This window comes from Ochotona princeps, chromosome 17 (genome assembly GCF_030435755.1).
Source record: "Ochotona princeps isolate mOchPri1 chromosome 17, mOchPri1.hap1, whole genome shotgun sequence".
NCBI classification, from domain to species: Eukaryota; Metazoa; Chordata; class Mammalia; order Lagomorpha; family Ochotonidae; genus Ochotona; species Ochotona princeps.
The window spans coordinates 33505463-33526529 of NC_080848.1; the positions used below are offsets into that span (position 1 = coordinate 33505463).

At 45.1% G+C, this 21067-nt stretch overlaps 1 protein-coding gene across 1 annotated transcript in view; it reads left to right on the plus strand.

The window, feature by feature from the left end:
• Positions 1–21067, plus strand: part of MYO1D (myosin ID) — a 310619-nt gene that overhangs the window by 191340 nt on the left and 98212 nt on the right. Inside the window, exons 17-20 of the mRNA XM_004593874.3 lie at positions 1926–2149; positions 8759–8903; positions 9701–9805; positions 16302–16415. Coding sequence (XP_004593931.2) covers positions 1926–2149; positions 8759–8903; positions 9701–9805; positions 16302–16415 — 588 coding nt within the window. The remainder of the gene's footprint in view (positions 1–1925; positions 2150–8758; positions 8904–9700; positions 9806–16301; positions 16416–21067) is intronic.

The following is a 21067-nucleotide window of genomic DNA, read 5'->3' on the forward strand; positions in this document are numbered from 1 at the left end:
AATTGTTGGTGTAACCCTTAGTGGGATGATAGAGGAGAATGATGATAGAAGTTTGAATCTCCAACCTCTGTAATTTGGACAGTGTCCCAAAGGATCAACCAGGAAGTAATAATGTGTGTAATTTATAAATGTGATGGTTAATGCCACAAGATGCAGCTGAAGTATTCTGTGTGGAGTATGACTGCCAAGGAGGGAGACAGGTTAAGGTGGATAAGAGCATTGGCTGCTCTTCTGTTGTAAGCAGTTTGGTATTCTTTCTTTTTTTTTTTTTTTCTTTCTTTTTTTTTTACTGCACAAAACCAAAATAAACTAACATAGATGAGATTTTAAGATTTTTCCCAAAACCACATTTAAAAACATGTACAAAGAAAAACAAGAAAGAAATGTACAAAAATTGCTTTTTTTTTTTTTTAAATTACCAAAGAATCTAACCAAGAACATTTTAATGAAAAGCTGTGTCAAGCACTTCTTGGAAATTAGAGAGGGATTTCCTAGATGTGGTTCCAGGGCGTCTTCATTACCTTCACCTTAAAAAAAAAATTGTGTTTTGTCAAAGGAATTGAATCACATACTTACTTCCACCCTCTAATTGTCTGCTTTTGGTTTCTCAAGATACTAAAGAAGGGACCTTTATTTTAGCACTTGGGTGGAGGCGTCACAGGGCCATCTGTAGGATGGATCCGCTGCTAGGAAAAGGACCACACCCACTAGCGGGAGAGGAGGTGGCTTTCACCGCCTTGTGATCTTTAAATATGCTGTGTTTAGATGAACTCTACACTCCCATGGCAAATTGAACATGTGCCACGTTTCTCTTACGTGTCACGATTTTTCTGGCCCCGTAGGGATCCTCTGCTGATGCCCTGCCATGTCACATGCAGACAAAACTGTGTTGACCATGCAGCAGGTTCAAAGGGGTGACCACAGCAGGTACCTGGTGCATGTTCAGAGGTCTGCGTGACGATGAACCTGCAACAGCTGAGCAGAGGGGCACTGCTCAGGTGCTTTCAAGGGAAATCGGTGGTGTAAACAGGGATTTAAGACAAAGGTACAGAAGCCTGGAACAGTCTGAAGGGGCCACACTGTGGGCTTTAAAATGGGAGGCTGATTATCTTGGCCCTGCAGGTGCAGGGACGAAGGATGGAAATCACACGGTTGTTTCAGTAGCAGTGTAGAGATCATGGGAGCGCGATGGGGAAAGTGGCTGTGTGAGTAGTGGGGGTCTCAGGGATCCGTACAGTACTTCTACTGGAAGTAATCGTGAGAGAAGGAACACGTTCAGTGGGAGAAAGGACGTACAAGGAGGGGGTTGGGAGGAGCTGAAGATGGTGTCAGATTTGCTGGAGAGGTTGAGGAAAGATCATGAAAAAAGCTGAGATGGAGCTGCTGGCAAGATGCTGTCTGAATTCTGATCCCTGAAAATCCTTAGCAAAGGTTCATATGAGGTTGGTGACTGTCTGAGCCTCTCCCCAAGAATGCATCTCAGTTTTTGAGAGTTTGCACAGTGCCCGGGGAGCAGCCTACACCGACTGGGCTTAGTATGTGAATCCAGATGACCTTCCTCCAGCAACCATTATGTGTGATCTGTGTTACACCAGGCTCATGGCCTTCTGTTCTGACCCCTCTTGCCTCCCTTCAATATTCCTTAAGGATTTACCCAAAGATATTCACAGTTTTGCTTCCTCCTTTTCATGACATAAAAGCTAACGCGGGATTCAGGTTCAAACTGAGCACACATGTTCAGGTAGAGTAAGGAGCAGGTAGACAATGGGAACCCAGTGGCAGTGGGACTCCTTGCACCATCGGTTCAACAGTGGCTCATACTGCTGACAGGCCCAGTTGAATGGGTAAGAGGAGTGGTCATCTATTCCCAAGCCAGCCAGCCAGCCAACCAGCCACATTTTGCTTTCTATTTTTCTACTGTGCAGGTATGGCGGGGCACCCTGGCCCGCATGCGGTACAAGAGGACCAAGGCAGCCCTTACAATAATCAGGTACTATCGGCGTTACAAAGTCAAGTCGTATATCCACGAGGTGGCCAGCCGCTTCCAGGGCATCCAGACTATGAGAGATTACGGAAAGCACGTGAAGTGGCCCACCCCTCCGAAAGTTCTTCGCCGATTTGAGGAGTGTCTGCAGGCGATTTTCAACAGGTAAGCACCCTGTGGCACCAGCTCCCACCCTTACAGCAACCAGGACTGTTGTCTACTGTCTGCTTTTGCAGATTTTGCTCTCAAAGGGCAGCTATTTAACTCAACGTGTGGAAAAATCCATTAACTTCTCCCAAAGTAGGTGACAGCATAGTGCTGCCAGCCCTGGACCCAAGACCTGTTGAAAATGAGCTGCTAGCACACTGTCTCTGCTCTGGCTTATTAGCAACCAGTAACTGGTGCTTGAAACTCCCTCACCTTGTTCAAAGAACAAGCTCTGGATCCTGCTGTTCCGCAACTTTCCTCCTCAGAGGCCTGTCTGATGTAACGAGGGGCTTTAACCTATACCGCAATGACATTGCCCCAGTGACTTTGAAGTACAGCCAAAGAGAAGGAAAACAGATATCTTAAGACAAGCCTTTTTTTTTTTTTTTAAAGTAAGTGAACACCCATATATCAGGACCTTTCCATCTACTCTTCATTTTTTGTTGTTGTTGTTTTGTTTTGAATGAAGTGTCCTGCATTGAAACCTGCCCTTTCTCATCAGCTTTGAACTTCCTTGGTGCCAGCTTGCACCAGACATGCAGTCATCCTTGGGTGTCACTAGGAGATAAGAACCAGGACCAAAATCTGCAAATACTCAGGTCATTTCCGTAAAATGGCCAGGGGAGAGGGACTGGTGCAGTGGTTCAGCAGGCCAATCCTCCACCTATAAGTGCCACATCCCATAAAGGCACCTATTTGTGCTCCACTTCCCTTCTAGCTCCCTGCTTATGGCCTGGGAAGTCAGCAGAGGATGACCCAAAGCCATGGAGACCTTGCACCTATATGGGAGACCTGGAAGAGGCTTTTGGCTCCCAGCTTCTAGCATCACATCAGCTTAGCTCTGGCAGTTTGGGGAGTGAACCAGCAGATTTAAGATCTTTCTCTGTTTCTCCTCTCTGTAAATCTGCCTGTCAAGTTAAATAAATCATTTTTTAAAAAGCAGTATGGTATTTCTATGTAACTCACGCATGCCTTCCCAAATACTCTGAATCATTTCTAGGTTACTTGTAAAAGCTAATAAAAGGTAAATGCTGTGTGAATAGTTGCTACATTGTGTTGTTTAGGGAGTGATGATAAGGCAAACAATTCTATCTGGGTTTGGCACAGTCACAACTGCTGCTGGCCTAACTGTGCTTCTCCTCTGAAGTTGACTGAACATGCAGCTGTGCAGCTGTGGAGCTGGGATGTTGGTGTTGGTATCTACCGCTGTCTTGCAGATGGCCATCTGGTCACACACACTAAGATGGCAGTTTGATATCACAGAACAAGAACACTAACTGATACCCAAAATGTAAAAGAACTAATTTATAAATCAATGCTAAATCAGACTCTATCCTCTTTAGATTTTTGTTTTATATAACTGGTGGTGTCAAAAGATAAAGAAAAATGCATGAAAGAAAAGCTCCTTTAGAAGTATCTCATATGCATTTCTCTAAAAATAAATGACTGCTCATAAAAAGAAAAAATTCAAACAGTTATTGAAGACACAAGTACCTCCACTCTCAGATGTGTTCCCATAAACATTAGTTTTCAGCCTTGGCCAACTTTTAAGTGTTATTTATTTTCATTTTATTAGAAAGTCAGAGATAAAGAGATAATCTGTCTGCTGGTTCACCCTCCAAATGCTCACGATGGCCTGGAACTCAGGCTGAGGCTCCCTTAGGGGTGTCAGCGAGCCAGGTATTGGAGTCATCCCTTGGGGTCTACAAAGACACAACTTAGCAGAAAGCTGGATGGGAAGCCAGGGAGCCAAGAAGTGAGACAGACACCCAGGAGGGGTGAGCTGCTGCACCAAAGGCCTACCCCCTGAGCAGGAGTTTTAATGCAAATATAAAATGTTTACATGAATGGCATCATTTGTAAACTGCTTTCTGATGTAATGTAAATTACACAAGAAGCTGGAATTAGAAGCAGAGCTACCTGCGACTTACACCACATGGGACTGTCCCAAGTCGGATGCCGGTGTGTCCGGCATCTTACCCACTTCGCCCACTGCCCAGTGTTGTGTTTTTGGCTGCAAGTGATCACTGTTGATTTCAGTTAGATCTCACTGTGGCCTGCTCAGTCATTTCTTTCTTTTTTTTAATATTTATGTATTTTTATTGGAAAGGCAGATATACAGAGGAGGAGAGACAGAGAGGAAGATCTTCCGTCCGATGGGTCACTCCTCAAGTGACCGCAACGGCTGGAACTAAGTCAAACCAAAGCCAGGAGCCCGGAGCTCTTCCGGGTCTCCCACGTGGGTGCAGGGTCCCAAGGCTTTGGGCCATCCTCGATTGCTTTCCCAGGCCACAAGCAGGGAGCTGGATGGGATGCGGGGCCGCCAGGATTAGAACCAGCGACCGTATGGGATCTAGGTGTGTGCAAGGCGAGGACTTTAACCACTATGCTATCGTGCCGGGCCCATGCTCAGTCATTCCTTTGATTGTTGAGATTTTATTTGTGTGGCCTAGAACTGATGAATTTGTATAGAACTCAACGTGCTGTTTCAGCAAATATTTACTGACTGCCTTGTCTGCCAATGCACTCATCTGCAGATATACAGTGCCAGAAAGAAAAGGCAGCCCAACCATTGCTGTGGTGTGTGCACATGGACACACCACACACACACACCTTTTTGAGATTTATTTTTGTTTATTTGAAAGACAGTGTTGGAGAGATGACCTTCGATCTACTGGTTCACTCCCTAAATGGCCACAATGCCCTGAAGCAGGGTGGGCCAAGCTGAAGCCGTGAGCTTCATCCAGATATCCCACGCGGTTGGCAGGGGCTCAAGAACTTGAGCCATCCACCACTGCTTTCCAGGCCATTAGCAGGGAGCTGGATCAGACATGCAACAACTGGGACTTGAACTGGTGCCCATACAGGGTGCTGGTGTTGCAGATGGAGGCTTTAATTGCCACACCACAATGCCACCCCCCCAACCCCATCCCTGCCCACCATCCCGCACATACTCTGAAAACCTGTCTTGCTGGCTGCAATGACCTTGTCAGGGGTCAACTAAGTTTTTCCTGTCCGACGCAATGGAAACTTATAAGCTTTGCACATTACAAGTAGTCTCTAGCCCATGTTCTTCTTTGTTTTTGTTGAACATATGTAAAATTGCTTCAAAAACTAGTCTTAGCTGATGTGCGGAACCAAAACAGTCCATGCGTCCTATATGGCACAGGCTGTAATTCACCAACCTGATCATGAATTTTTGGAGTTATGAAATATTGAAAGAAGTGTGTTAAGGGATTCCACTCTTACTGGGCTGGATTTTTGTTTTCATTTTTTTTTCTTGTAATTTTTCCAATCTGAGTGTGCCTGTCATCATGTTTAAGATCACCCCAGTCCTGTGCAGTAGTCGTTTTGCATCGTGCCTCTTTAGCACCCATTCTTCCTCAAATCAGGGAGGCTGGTGTCTTTCACAGCTGGGCTCTTGGTTGCCAGCTGCTCATACTCACAAGTGGTGGACTGCTGGGTCAGGATGAGAGGCACATGGCTCCCACCAGGGTTGTGTAGAGCAGGCTTGGACACCTCAGCAAGGGGCCGAGCTGTAGGCCTCTGAAGTCTGTTGAGTTCAGGCGTTATCATGGGCCACTGTGGGCAGTGAAGAAGGGACAGGATGAGCAGGCACAGAGGCCGGGAACACATCAGCAGACAGAGCAGACTGTCCACCAGTAATGAGACTCGGAACTCATGGGCTAATTGGGGAAGTGAGTCACTTAGTGCTGCATGGCCTGCGTGTCACCAGTGTCCTTGACTCTGACCACCAACCATTCCAAACCTTTTCCTCTCCCAGCCTCTCTGAGATGAGCCTGGAACGTCCTGTCACACAGAGCAAAGGATCTCAGTGTTACAGAGAGCCCTTACTTTGTCTTGGTTGTTGTCTGGGCAACCTGCCATCTCTGACCTTCTGTGTCACAGCAGATGCCCCGCCTCACCACCAGCCTGTCCAGAGCTCCCACCTTGAGATCCATCAACTCCTGACCTTGCTACCAGCCCGTACTGTGACAGCCTCAGGGTTCTCTGGGCTTTGTCCAGAATCCTTGCATGCCTGAAGGTCTCTCTCCTGCAGAATGGATGGAGCCACACTGAGCCACCTCCCCTTCAGCCCAATCCCGCCTTCTGTCTTCTCGAAAATCATCACATCTCCCACTTTATTATCATCTGTGTTTTCTGATGGTATTACCAATTTTGCCTCATTTTTTCCCTAATTCTCTGATTATGTCAGTTAGTCTTATTCCAGTGTTCCCTGGAAATATATGAGAATCACTGTCTTGGTAATTCACTTGATCAGAAGGAAGTTCTCAGTCTGCTCCAGATTGCATGCTTGAAGCTCCTGTGACAGAAAAGAGGACATTGTACCTGTTGTGTGGGGTTTATACTTTCAGTTGCTTAGGCAGTAAAGTCTTGGAGTTATCCTCAGTCTTCCCGTCACAACTAGACCATCAGCAAACCCTAATAGCTCTTCGTTTAGAACAAAGCCAGTTCCAGTGCTTGTCTCCTCCTTGATTCAAGCCACTTTCCTCTGGGTGTGCGATACGGGAGCAGCCTCCCACTGCCAGTCACAGTGAGACTTCTAAGCCTGAGTCATTCTGCATCCTTTGTTCAGAACCTTCCAAAGGCATCTCATCTCGTTCAGAGTGAAGGCCTACATCTTGGAGATAACCTCCTGGCCTTGTGGGCTGTGGCCCTGGCTCTGCCTCAGCATTCTGCCCCTCCTCATTCAGGTCTGAGCTGCACCGGCCTCTTGGCTGCTGCTGCAGTACATCTGACAAGTTCATGTGTCAAAGCCAGTGCACCCGCTGGGGTCTCTTTCCGGAACACTCCTGTTCCTACCTTCCCGGATCCCACATACCTCACTGTAGGTGTGTCTGCTTATGTACTGGTGGTAGTACCTCCCTGGCCACTCGCATTCTTCCCCTCTGCTGCACTCCCTGCCTTCTGCACACACCTGTCCCCATCTTCCCTATGGTATATCTGCCTTTGTATATTTACTGTGTGTTCTCCATAGACCACAAGTTCCTAGCACAAAGGAACTTTACCTTGCCTACTCTTCTGCCTCTACTGCCTGGAGGAGTGCCTGGTGTATAGAAGATGCCCAGTAAATATTAACTGGGGCGGGAAATGGCTAAGTGGGTTGAGCCACTGCCTACAAACACCGGCATCCTGAATGAGCTCAGATCCCAGTCCCAGTTGCTCCACTTCTGATCCAGCTCCCTACTAATGCACCTGGAAGCAGTAAAAGATGGCCCAAGTGCCTGAGCCATTGCTACCCACATGGGAAATCCCAGTGGAGTTCCAGGTTCTTGTCTTTAGCCTGGCCACTGTGGCTAGTTGGAGAGTGAACAAGTAGGTGGAAGATCTCTGTCTCTCCTGCTGTAACTATTCCTTTCAAGTAAATAAATAAATCTTTTACAAAGAAAATACTAGTTGTATGAACCAAAATTGAATCCCAGCTTTTCTGTGCTATAGATATAAATATTATGAAAGCCCAATGTAAGTTTTATAAATACCTGGATTGGCTCATGCCTTGCTGGGTGGGACACAAAGATTAGTCACTCCTCATCATGGTGTTGAGGATTTTCCTGCACACCCCCCCCCAAAAAAATGTTCTGTACCATAAATGTGGACAAATATCTTGTTAGAGTTACAAGCCAGTCTAGATTAACCCAAAATCTGCCAAGATCAACAAAATTATACTTCAACACAACAAATGGCTAAATACTAAAATGAAATAGACACGAGACAGCTGAATAGTACCCTATGGCCATTTTAAGGTATATAGCAGCCGGTCCTGTATATAAACTAAAATTGAGATGTCAATGAGCTAATCATAGGTTGTGGTTAGAACTTGTTTTTTTTTTTTTTTTAACATACTGGTTACTCAAAACCATGTCAATTCCATAATATTGCAAATTGCTGTTGATGTTATATTGGGACTCTTAATTGACTGGGATGATATTATACCAGCTCTGACTTCGGACCAGAAATGGTCTCCCCAAGAAACTGTTCAACCTATCTGGACAATAAGTAGCTGGACTCCATGCTTGGTATATGTTTGCAAGGAAAGAATCTTGATTGAATTTGAACTGTAGGGGCTCGGCAGCGTGGCCTAGTGGCTAAGGTCCTTGCCTTGATCCCATATGGTTGCTGGTTCTAATCCCGGCAGCTCCACTTCCTCTCTATCTCTCCTCCTCTCAGTATATCTGACTTTGTAATAAAAAAAAATTTTTTTTTTAAATAAAATAAAAAATAAAAATAAAAAAAAAGAATTTGAACTGTAATGCTGCATCAAGGTGGAGGAATCCACCAGGGGGGAGGGGAGGGGGAGGGGTGGGGGGATTCCCAGAGCCTATGAAACTGTCAAAATATTAATAAAAATTAAAAAAAAATACCTATCTACATCAAACTATATGTTTTTTAACCATTTCACAATATTTATTTTGGAGACATTTACCTTTTCTTAGTGCAGCTATGCAAATTCTGTGGGTTTGTCGTACCTTGTGGCAGTAACTTCAGTTGTTACTAAGGATGAATGGATTATATATCTGATGTCTCATTCATTCTGTGTATTCACAGGTGGAGAGCATCCCAGCTTATCAAGAGCCTACCTGCTTCAGACCTGCCACAGGTCCGGGCAAAGGTTGCAGCCATGGAGATGTTGAAGGGCCAGAGGGCTGACCTTGGCCTCCAGAGAGCCTGGGAGGGCAACTATCTGGCCTCGGTGAGTCCAAGAGAAGAGCATGGAACCTTCTTACCTGACCCCTTACAAAGAAAGAGCAGAATTTGTCTCCAAGAACTGCCCATTATTTCTGTAAAAGATACTCAATTAGGTTTCACTGCTTCTAAATATACAGTGTCTGACATTTCCCCCACTCTAAAAAGGACTGTGTGTGGTGTGTCAGTGTGCCGGGTGTACTCTGTAACCATTTGAAACTTCCCTTCCATTGTTGTACAACTGTGTCTTAATTACCATCTCTCTAGTCATTATTCCTAAAGCTACATTTCATCTCCTCCCCCATTCCCTGCCTTTAAAATTCAGTCATTGACCTGTGATGCTATAATAAGCCTCCAGTAGCTCACCACTGGGACGGGGAAGCAGAAAGTCCACGTCTGAAACTGAGTAAGGACAGCAGTAGCGCAAAATGCTGAGAGTAACTCTTCCCCTAAAATGCTGAGTTGGGAGGGCTGGCACTGGCCTTGTAGGGGGCCCGCACCCCATAGCCTGGGTTCCGTGCTCAGCTCTGCTCCTGACTCTGCTGTCTTTGCGGATGCAGACACCAAGAGGCAGTATGATGGCCGAAGTAACTAGGCTCTCACTTTCCACATGGGAGACCTGGGCTAAGGTCTTGGCTACCTGCTGCAGCCCGACGTGGCCCCAGCATGTGGAGGCATACCAAATCAATAGACGGGACTGCGTGCCCAGTCACTATCTGTCTTTATCTCTCTAGATAAATATTTGGAAAATAAATTTTTTAAAATGCTGAGCATAGTAATTTTCTCATTTCCTCCTCCTTCCAGAAGCCAGATACACCTCAGATGTCAGGCATTTTTGTCCCTGTTGCCAATGAACTGAAACGGAAAGACAAATACATGAATGTCCTCTTTTCCTGTCACGTCCGGAAGGTAAGGCAAAGCTTGCAACAGGCCCCCTGGGGAGGAAAATGCCAACTCAGACTCTCAGGCAAACCTGACAATAGCCCCCTAGCAGCTGCTGCATCAAGGGGCTCCAGCTGTCTGCCCTGGGGCCTTGTTGGAATGGTTTGGTTGACCACACTTTTAGGGTTAGGCTGTAAAACTTTCTGAAGGCAAGTGTCTATACCACTTAATCTAGGAATTCCCATGGTTTAGCTTTTATTCAGCAAATATAGTTACACAGCTATCGATACATATGTACACACACAATTAAAAATGCGTTTCTACAATGTAACAGCCAAAAAACTCAGGAAAAATGTCAGTATGCAGGGGGTATTTTCTTTCTTGGAGCCCCCATCCTGATGCTGTGCAAGAAGTTTCTATCTTTACTGAATCTTGTCTTTGCACACTACACATCAGCAGATGATTGGATTAGTAAGTTGTTATGTGTCCATGAGAATACAACGTAGCTGCTGAAGTAAATGGAAAAAGGACAGTATCCTAGGGGAAAGGACAGAAGGTAAGACAATTGTCTTCAAGATCCTGGACATCCAGCAAGAGAAGCCGTGAGCCCTAATGTAGCCAGTGAATTGCCTTGGAAGACCCTCCAGTCGGTGGGGTGAACAGGGGGAGCCGCGATTGTGCCGCAGTCTATTCCCTATGTAAAGGCAGAGCTGCATGCTGGGAGTGAGGAAGGCTTCTAGGGCTTGCAGAGCAAAGGGCGAAGAGGAGAGAGCTGCGCTGGGACGGAATTCTAGAGATCTTTAGGCAGTCCACCTGGAATGTTCAGCTGAGTGCTCATCAGCAAGCATGTGAGGAAACTGCTCACGCCTGGGGAAGGAGCCACCACAGGATCAGAGGTGACTATTCCAGGTCTCACATGGAGCTGCAGATAATGCCTGCCCCACCAGTCCAACTAGAAAACCTCATGGTCATGGGGCGCTGCAGAGTCTTGTCCTTAACAGAATGCTGCTGCAATGCTACCCAACAAATCTGAAAAGCACCTCCAGAGAGAATCCAGTGATTTTCAGCCAAGTCTGTCAGCTTCTCAGGAGGAGGCTCGGAAATGTTTAGAAGGATACAAAAATCTTCAGCACCAGACAGTTAAATTCAGAACACATGACATCCATCCAAAATTACCAGGAATCCAAAACAGCAGGAGACTACAACCCTTGATGAAATGAAAAATCAGTCATTCACGCTGACCAGATCAAAAACTAGCAAACAGTGTCATTAAAAGTTACTAATATTATATCCCATGTCTTCAAAAGATGGAGGAAAGATCAGTAAACACAAAAAATTTAATAATTTGCATTGAATCCATAAAGTTGAAAAATACAACAAGGATAAAGTATACTCTGGGATAACAGCAGTTTAGACTTTGCAGAATAAAGGTTAGTAAGTTTGAAGAGGCAGCATAAAGCTGCCCAGAATTAAACAGAGAGCAAAACAAGACTCATGGTGGCAAGAAGCTGCATGGCCTAACACACATGCAGGCCCTGAGCGGAAAAAGAAGAGAGAGGTAAAAACTGTTTGAAAAGGACCATTAGCTATTATCTTTCCAAATTTGATGAAAACTGTAAGTATATAGTTCCAAGAAGCTCAACAAACCCCAAGCACAAGAAGCACAGAGTAAACTATCCCAAGCCGCACTGTGAGCAAATCGCTCAGCATCAGAAGTCAAGGCAACACGATGGGGTGAAGATTAGCCTGCACACATCTCTTGTCAGAAGAGGCACGAATGGGAAGACTGAGAAACAGTGTCTCTGGAGCACTGGGAAACAAGCCCTGCCAGCCTCACACTCTACACTCAACGGACAATGCCTTGAGATAAGACCTCCCAAGGCCCCTGAGCAGGTGCACTTCTGGAAGTGTTACAGAAAGCACTCGGGCAGAGGGAGAGAGAAATGGGGTTATGCCATCACAGAATTTCTACATACCAAGTGGGACTACGCGTATAAAAGTGTATTTGGGGCCCGGCGGCGTGGCCTAGCGGCTAAAGTCCTCGCCTTGAACGCCCCAGGATCCCATATGGGCGCCGGTTCTAGTCCCGGCAACTCCACTTCCCATCCAGCTCCCTGCTTGTGGCCTGGGAAAGCAGTTGAGGACGGCCCAACGCATTGGGACCCTGCACCCGCGTGGGAGACCCGGAAGAGGTTCCAGGTTCCCAGCTTCGGATCGGCGCACACTGGCCATTGCACTCACTTGGGGAGTGAATCATCGGACGGAGGATCTTCCTCTCTGTCTCTCCTCCTCTCTGTGTATCTGACTTTGTGATAAAATAAATAAATCTTTTTTAAAAAGTGTATTTGATAAATATACCTGCCAAAATAGCAGCAGAGTTAAAACCAGTGAAACAACAGGTAATAATATGGGGTCTTTATAAACATCTTGCTGCAAAAGAAGGCAGAATAAGTGAAAGCAAGAACAACACACAAGCGGAACAAACAGAAACAAGTTGAAGAACCATAAATTGAAACCTAACCGTGTTGATAGGCACATTGAATGTCACTGGTCCCAACACCATAGTTAAAAGGCAGAGGCGGCATCTCAGCATGTGCATGTGGCCGTTTTAACCATGCTCTGAACCCCATGCTTCAGAGTCTGTGGTGAATTTCTTACAAATGTTTGAGCAGTTAAATCTTCGGCTGTTGGTAATTAAGTTCTCTTTTCCCCTGGCCTCTCACTGTGACAGGGAGTGGAGCTGAAAGTTCTGGCCCTCTCATCAGGCTTCAGTCTTCTTGGAAACCAGACCCCTTCCTGAAACCAGGCGCCAGTCATCTCTTTTGCAGACAGAAGACACTGTCTTGACTTTGTACTTCCCCGGGATCTTAGAAGCTCAAGTGTCAGAATCTGAAACTAAGACTAAATATTGTAACAAAAGCTAATCCTGTTAACTCCTTAAATTACTCGGGCCTGGGGGGCTCTGTGTTAGGGACCAAGGACAAAGACCAGACACAGGTTGAGCATCCCTAATTTGGAAATCCAAAATCTGAAATGCTAAACTTCTTGACCACTGTCGGAACCCTCCAAAAGTTTCAGGTTTCAGATTTTCAGATTAGAGACGCTCAACTGCTAAAGCCTATGCAAGTATTCCAAAATCTGAAACCCTGTCCATCCCAGACATGTTGGATATGGGATACTGAACACGTATATTTTTCTTATCACTTTACAATATTTGAACATCATGAAGGACAGAAGAGTTTAACTCAGTATGATGGAGGCTTTTTTAACTCTGAAGTTAGGCTAAAATCAAGAAAGGGTTGTTGGCAGTGCCTGAGAGTTTGGCACACTCTAGAATCTAGTTTCAGAAATTCTGTTTCCTAAAGTGTGTCTAGAATTGATCATTCAGGAAAAGACTTTGCTAGCCGGATTTATATGCCCACATGAAGAAAGCGTGTGTATGAGCTACAGAACTGGTCTGAAGGTAACAGAGGAGTATGAGCCATCCCAGTGAGTCCTCCAACCCGCAGACCAGTGTACCTCTGTTCAAGTTAGTAATCAAAACAATTGATGGAAAAGGAATCTGAGTGGCTTGGAGAATTAGGTCACCTCCTCCACCAACGGCTTGTTCCCTCTGCAGTGAAGACACTTTTATGCCTGGTGGAGAGTTTGTCTCTCCCTGAATCCAGCTGCATTAAACACTAAAATCCTTGTTGATACGCCTCTATTTGTGAGTTCAAGGGAAAACATTCTTGCTTCCCACCATAGCTTAAACGTTGTCCTCTTCGTAAAACTTCAATACCAGGGGTACACGCATGGCAAGCTTGAGAAGATTTCAATGGATTCCTCTCCCTTAAGCTTTGATTTCTCTTTAAACAGCTACTTTCATTAACTGTGGTTATAAAGTGTCATGTGAGGAGGGAGCCAGCTGGGAATAGCCACTCTCACCCTCTATGTGTCTGCTGCTGGTCTGAGACCCCAAGGAAGCTTTATCTCTGCCCTGCTGTGATGCTGATAAAAATCTATAAACAGACCACTGGGAGGAGTTAGGGAGAGACAAGATGGAACAGTTTCTTCTTTTGATAATAGAAAAAACAAGACGAGATCTTATCTAATACTGAGTCTGTGTCCCAGTTTTCTCTCTCAGCTTTCTCTCCCTTAATCCCTATTGTTCACTCTTGTTCTGTCTCTCTCTTTAACTTTACAAATTTAACTAGAAGATTGTGTTCCTTTGCCATAATTATATTAAGTAACCTGAATTTACATTATGCACATAGGTTTTTCCTTTGCTGTTTTGATACTGCTAAACTTTGTTACCCAATGATCTTCCTCCATTCTCACTAGTATTTCAAGCATATTTGAGTTACTAAAATATAGCATAAAGATTTGTGATTGTATTTTTTAAAAGATTAATTTATTTTAATTAGAAAGGCATATCTACAGAGAGAAGGGGAGACAAAGAAAAAGATCTTCCATGTGTTCATACACTCCCCAAATGGCCGCAGCGGCCGGAGCTGAGCTGATCCGAAGTCAGAAGCCAGGAGTCTCTTCAAGGTCTCCCACATGGGTGAAGGATCCCAGGGCTTTGCGCCATCCTTTTCTGCATTCCCAGGCCACCAGTAGGGAGCTGGATGGGACTTGGGGTAGCGCTGTCACAAATCAACACCCATAAGGCGCTCTATCCTGATGCCTGAAGGGGAAGGATTGGCCAATCAAGTCATTGCACTGGGCTCTATGATGTATTTTTCTTTAAAAATGATTTTTGGGGCCCAGCACGATAGCATAGTGGTTAAAATCCTCGCCTTGCAAGCACTGGGATCCCATATGGGCGCCGGTTCTAGTTCCGGCGGTTCCACTTCCCATCTAGCTCCCTGCTTGTGGCCTGGGAAAGCAGTTGAGGACAGCCCAAAGCCTTGGGACCCTACCACCTGTATGGGAGACCCAGAAGAGCTCCTGGCTCCTGGCTTCAGATTTGGCACAGCTCCAACTGTTGCAGCCACCTGGGGAGTAAATCATCAGACGGAGTATCTTCCTCTCTCTCTTTCCTCCTCTATATATCTAACTTTGCAATAAAAATAAATAAATATTAATAAAAAAAAAGAAGTGGAGTAGCTGGACTTTAAACCAGTTCTGTAGGGGATGCTGGCATCACTGGTGGCAGTTTAACCCATTGTGCCACAATGCCAGAGAAGATTGAATAAGATTCAAACTAAGGGCCCGGCGGCGTGGCCTAGCAGCTAAAGTCCTCGCCTTGAACACCCCGGGATCCCATATGGGCGCTGGTTCTAATCCCGGCAGCTCCACCTCCCATCCAGCTCCCTGCTTGTGGCCTGGGAAAGCAGTCGAGGATGGCCCAATGCTTTGGGCCCCTGCAGCCGCGTAGGAGACCTGGAAGAGGTTCCAGGTTTCCGGCTTGGGACTGGCGCAGCACCGGCCCGTTGCAGCTCACTTGGGGAGTGAATCATCGGATGGAAGATCTTCCTCTCTGTCTCTCCTCTCAGTATATCTGACTTTGTAATAAAAATAAATAAATCTTTAAAAAAAATAAATAAAAAAAAGATTCAAACTAAATTTTTTTTGAACTTGTTTGTCATATCCAACCTATAGCAGTATCTCTTGCTATAGCCTATCCTATTGATCTTAATTTAGTTTGTTAAGTATCCTGAATCTAGCTACATTTTCAAATTAATCTCTAACTTCTTGGTGAGTACTAGAAAATAATAACGTGGGAGAGGGTCTGGGGGATACATTCTAGTTGGGGAGATTTTAGGGTTTTTGCTTTTGTTTTATTTGCTTTCTTTTTTCCCTTTAGTCACTAAGAAACATGACAGTGTAATGGTTCAGAAATGTTTAACACTAAATGCCTTGATTAAAATACTGCTCAAAGATTCAAACAGCCTAATTAGCAATTAGTTTACCACTTACTTATAAAATGTTCTATAATTAATCCTGTCTCAGGAAGAAATCTACCAATAAGTCTGGGCCTTTTCTGACCGTTTGCTCATAAAGTAACTCTCTACTCTGTGTGTGTGTGTGTGTGTGTGTGTGTGTGTGTGTTCCCTCCCGTTTCATTATCTGCTTTTATTTTCATTTATGATCTTATGGAAGTGTTTTCACTCAGTGGTTTCTTCTCTGCCTCATCCTCATATGCAAGTCTAGGTTTCTTGTAACCGAGGACTTGATATTCTACATACAGATCCCTGATCAGAGACAGTACTTGGCAAAACTTTTCCCCATTCTGGGAAAGACAAATCTTACTTTCTTGATGGTGTCAGGTTGCTTGTTTTTAAGTCCTTTAATTCTGTGTCTTCCCAGTTAAACTATAGACTAGAGTTAAACTATAGATTTGTAAAAGCTCCATTGACAGATTCCTTGCATCTGGAAACTGCATATCCTTTGATGTGTCATGGCCTGCGGCCGAGTGGACATACATGTGCAGGCCACCTCTGTCAGGGCATCTGTTGCCTGTGCCCCCAGGGGTTCTACAGACAACTCCACTTCCTTCTTGGTGATACCCATAGTTGATTGGTTTGTTTTCTTACAGGTGAATCGATTTAGTAAAGTGGAAGACCGAGCCATTTTTGTCACTGACCGTCACTTGTATAAAATGGACCCCACTAAGCAGTACAAGGTGATGAAAACGATCCCACTATACAATGTAAGTTTTCTGTGCTCCTATCTGAACAAAGTTCTAACCCGGAATTCAAAGGCACTAACAGGCCCACAAATTAACTGCAGTAATTTTGGGGGCTTCAGGGAACCTGTGAATTCCTGAAACTGCACACCGGTATTGTGGTTGGCACAGATGAACAATTCTCAATAAGAGATCTAAAGGTTCTAAGAGATTAATGAAGGAAAAAAATTCTAAATTTAAAGACTGCAGATTTGATGTGATCTTGATTCCTACTCCCACTCACTCCTTAAATATGCTGGATGTAATGTATTTTCTTACATATTTTTGTAATATTTATTTCTGTATGGAGATGGATTTAAGCAGAAAAGGGGATTACCTTATGAATAATCACTTGTCTCCAAAATGTGAAAAGTTAATCTTTTCACCAATACATATTTTAGACAGATTTAAGTGTTGATTGTGTGATCTCTGATCTGACTTCACTGTAATGTTACTGCATCCACTGGGTTCTCAAATTCTGTAATAATTTTTTATTTGAAAAATGGAGTATGGTGAGTATCTCCTTGAATTTCATCATATGACTCGTTTGTTTCTGGCCCTGGAGTCTGGTTTACAAATGACTTTTCAGAAAGATCCTACTGATTTTTTCATGTGTCTCAGACTTTTCCCTGCCCATTCATGAAGAGGGAAATATGTGTTTGTCCAATGCTTGGATGAATCAGGGGCATTATTTTACATGATTTTTAAGCCTTTTGGTCACTATGAAGAGGAATAGAAAACAATAAACGATAGTGCTATTTTGTGAAAGCTGGGATCCTTTGGGTTGCAAGGCACAAGGAAAGTGCACTGTCCCTGGCTTTGTTGAGTGGTCTGCTTGTGGCTCTGAGAGTGGCCTTCACTGTGTCTGCCCCCACCACCAACCCCAACACACACACACACCCCATGTCTGTCCCCACCACCAATCCCAACACACATACACCTCTGTCTCTGTCAGTAGGCACTGGCCTTCACCATGACTGGCCTTCACTGTGTCTGTCCCTACCACCAACCCCAACACAAACACACACACACGCACATACACATCCCTACTTCTCTGTCTCTGTTAGTAGGCAGCAGATTGAATATTAGAAGAAGCTTGCCATCTAAGAAAGCAGTCTACTTGTGACACTTTGGGTTATGGTCCTCTTAGCAAAGACAGCTTACATGTGAATCACACTTGAGCCTGATAACCCTGCCTCCTATAGCACCAGGTGAAGGGCAGTGAGGGAGAAAGTTGTGTTCTGTCAGGATCTGATGAAGGATGGGACCAAATGAAAATGAACTGAGGTGTGCACCTCACATCTAGTCCTTATTTATGAGGTGAGATCTGCTAGGCACACAGTATTAGTTGTGTGTTAAGCACCTCTTTGATCTGAAGTTATTTCTCCAATCTATGTTGCTTCCTCATGTTAACTGGGCATCTTGTGTTTCCCATCGTCATGTTAATAGCAGTAGCTGTGTGTGTTACAATAAGAGTAAAATACTAGCAGTGATTCCCGTTATCACAGGTGCTCTTAACACTCTGCTTGTGTTCCCTTGTCTTCCCATACGGTTCTCACGCACACTAGCCTACTTTCCAACAGCCAACAGCTCTGTCTAAATGCTGCCTTAGGCTGCCAGAACCCACTCTGCTCCCAGCTGCTCAGTAGGTAATGAGAGCCTGGGTGTTAGGGCACCAGCTCCATTACTCACTGGCCACAGTAATTTTCTGGAACCTCCAAGCAAGAGTAAGCTGTGCAGTCACCTGCAGCGCTACCGTCCTGGCCCTGAACCACCTTCCTATCTTCCCACCTTCCCACACTCACTTGCCCACATCCCTGCACCTCTCCCGTCAGCCCCGTATACTCACCCACCTCTACCTCAAGGTCTCTCCTGGGAGGAGTTCACTTCAGAACAGTGGCTGCCTTTTAGAGAGATGAAAGTTGGGTGGCATGGGGAACTCCTAGACATATCTGTAATTTTTGCTTTAGTAACCTGAGGCATGTACTGTGACATAATTCCGCTTGATAAGAACATATTTGTTATATTCCTTATACTTTTTCATGTGATTAAAATATATTGAAACTACAGAAAGGTTAGTACAGGAACATTTTAGGAAAAAAATGATGATGATGCTAACAGGAAATAATAGGCGAGTGAAGGAAAGTGATTTAACTTCTGGCTGTGAGATCTCGAGGTGAAACTTCCACGCATCCGTGCAGATCATTGGAAGCCTGTCACGGTGGAGTTCAGTGCTGATGATTAAAATTGAAGAATGTGCACTAATGTAAATGGAGGCTGAAATCCGGAGTCTAGAGGAAGAAGCAGAGCAGATTTATCGAGAACATCACAGTTGGTGGGGCAGCATTTGCTGATGGTTGGGATGCCCACATCGGAGGATCTCCACTTCCTGTGCCAACTTCCACTTCTTGGGTGACAACAGGTCATGATGGATCAAGTAACTGGGCTCCTGCCACTCACATTGGAAACCTCAGTTGAATTCGCAGCTCCTGGTTCAGACTCACCCCTTGCCCAGCACTGGTTTTTGCAAGCATTGGGGAAGTAACCCAGTGAATGAGGGAGATACCTCTCTTTTTTTCTGTCTTTCTCTTGGTTTCACTGTCACTCTCTTTCTCTGTCCTTTAAATAACATCAAATAATTTTTGAACTAAAAAAAAAATCTTAACCTTAAAAAGATTAGGGAAGAAAAAAAAAAACATCGCAACTAAATGGTGGAGAAAAGAATTAGAACTGTAATAGAAAGCAAACCTTTTTATGGGCCTTGATTTTCTCATCTCTTTAATGTGCTGAAGGAGCTGTGATTTCCCTTCAGATCCATATGGCTGTGAATTATCCTAGGAAAACAAAGAGCTACAGGAACTTCGTATTGGCAGAGCACACTGGGAAGTTTTCAGGATAATCGCATCTATAAAGGCCTGCCTACCAAGGCCTCAGGCCCCTCTGCTCTCAACGTCTCGTTTCTGTGGCACGTGGGCTATACGCCTGTCTCAGTCAGGCTTTGCCAGCTCTAAGGAACAGCTACCTCTTTTGTGAGGTCATATCTTATTGTTAGCAAGGGCATGGTAATCAGGAGAGGAGTCTCACGGAGACCCAAGAAAAGCTGCCGCATGCCTGACTTCTCAGGCAACCCGAAGGGGCTTCGAGAGCCTGCAGGCACTCAGCAGCGTGGGCATGGGAGAGGTGAAGTTTGTGCCATTCTTGTCATCTCTGTTTCTCTCTGCCTGTCAGGGTGCAGCAGTCACCTGCTTAGGCTTCGGCCTGCCTCCACTGTCCCAACAACCTTTGAGAGTCTCATCCTGCAGCAGTACGTTGTACAGGGTCTCGGATGTGGCCTTACCATAGCAAATGATTCTGCATGATCCAAATGATTTTTTTTTTTAAGATTTGTTGATTTTTATTTTTTTTTTTAATTTTAAAGATTTTATTATTATTGGAAAGCCGGATATGCAGAGAGGAGGAGAGACAGACAGGAAGATCTTCCATCCGATGTTTCACTCCCCAAATGAGCCGCAACGGGCCGGTGCACGCCGATCTGATGCTGCCGGGAACCAGGAACCTCCTCCAGGTCTCCCACGTGGGTGCAGTGTCCCAATGCATTGGGCCGTCCTCAGCTGCTTTCCCAGGCCATAAGCAGGGAGCTGGATGGGAAATGGAGCCGCCAGGATTAGAACCGGTGCCCACATGGGATCCCGGGGTGCCCAAGGCAAGGACCATAGCCGCTAGGCCATGCCGCCGGGCCCAGATTTGTTGATTTTTATTTTAAAGGTAGAATTACAGAGAGAAGGAACAACAAAAAGAGATCTTCTATTCACTAGTTCACTTCCCAGATGACCACAATGGCTGGAGCTGGGCTGTTCTGAAGCTAGGAGCCAGTAGTTTCTTCTGAGTCTCCCACATTCGGTGCAGGGTCCCAAGGACTTGAACCATCCTCTACTGCTTTCCTGGTCCATAAGCAGGGAGCTGTATTAGAAGTGGAGCAACCGATACGGGATGCCAGTGCCACAGGTGGAGATTTAATCTGTTATACTGCAGTCTGGGCTCCCAAATAATTTTTACTTATGTGTGTGTTTATTTCAGAGTCAGGGAATTAAAAAGTGAGTACCTGACTAGTGTTCTTGTGGAGAATCTGGGAACTCAATTCAGGTCTCAAGCAAGAGTAACAGGAACCCAATTATCTTAGTTAGCACCACTGCCCTTCTGGAGTCTACATAAGCAGAGAGCTGGAGCTGGAAACTGATTCCAGTTCTAATGTGGGACATGAGAGTCCTAACTCACATTGTTGTCTTAATCCCCCAGCCAAACACCTGCCTGCTAGTACATATGTTCTTGTTAAGCAAATGAATCTACATAGTTGTTCTGGACTTTTCCTGATATGACATGCATAATTCCTATAGGCCATTTGGAGCATACCTGGTATTACTCCTCTGCTGCTGTTCCCTGGTGCTTCTTGCTGTCCTCAGGCCCAAGCCATATTTGGACCTGTGTCACAGAAGGTGCTGGACATTGGGTTGTGGTTAGGTTCTCTTAGTAGAAAGATGAGTGGGAGCCAGGTTCATCAGCAACCTTAGACCCTCTAACTGTCCCCACCCCCAAGGCTAGGATCCCAGTCTTTGTTACGCAGGACCAAACATTATGCT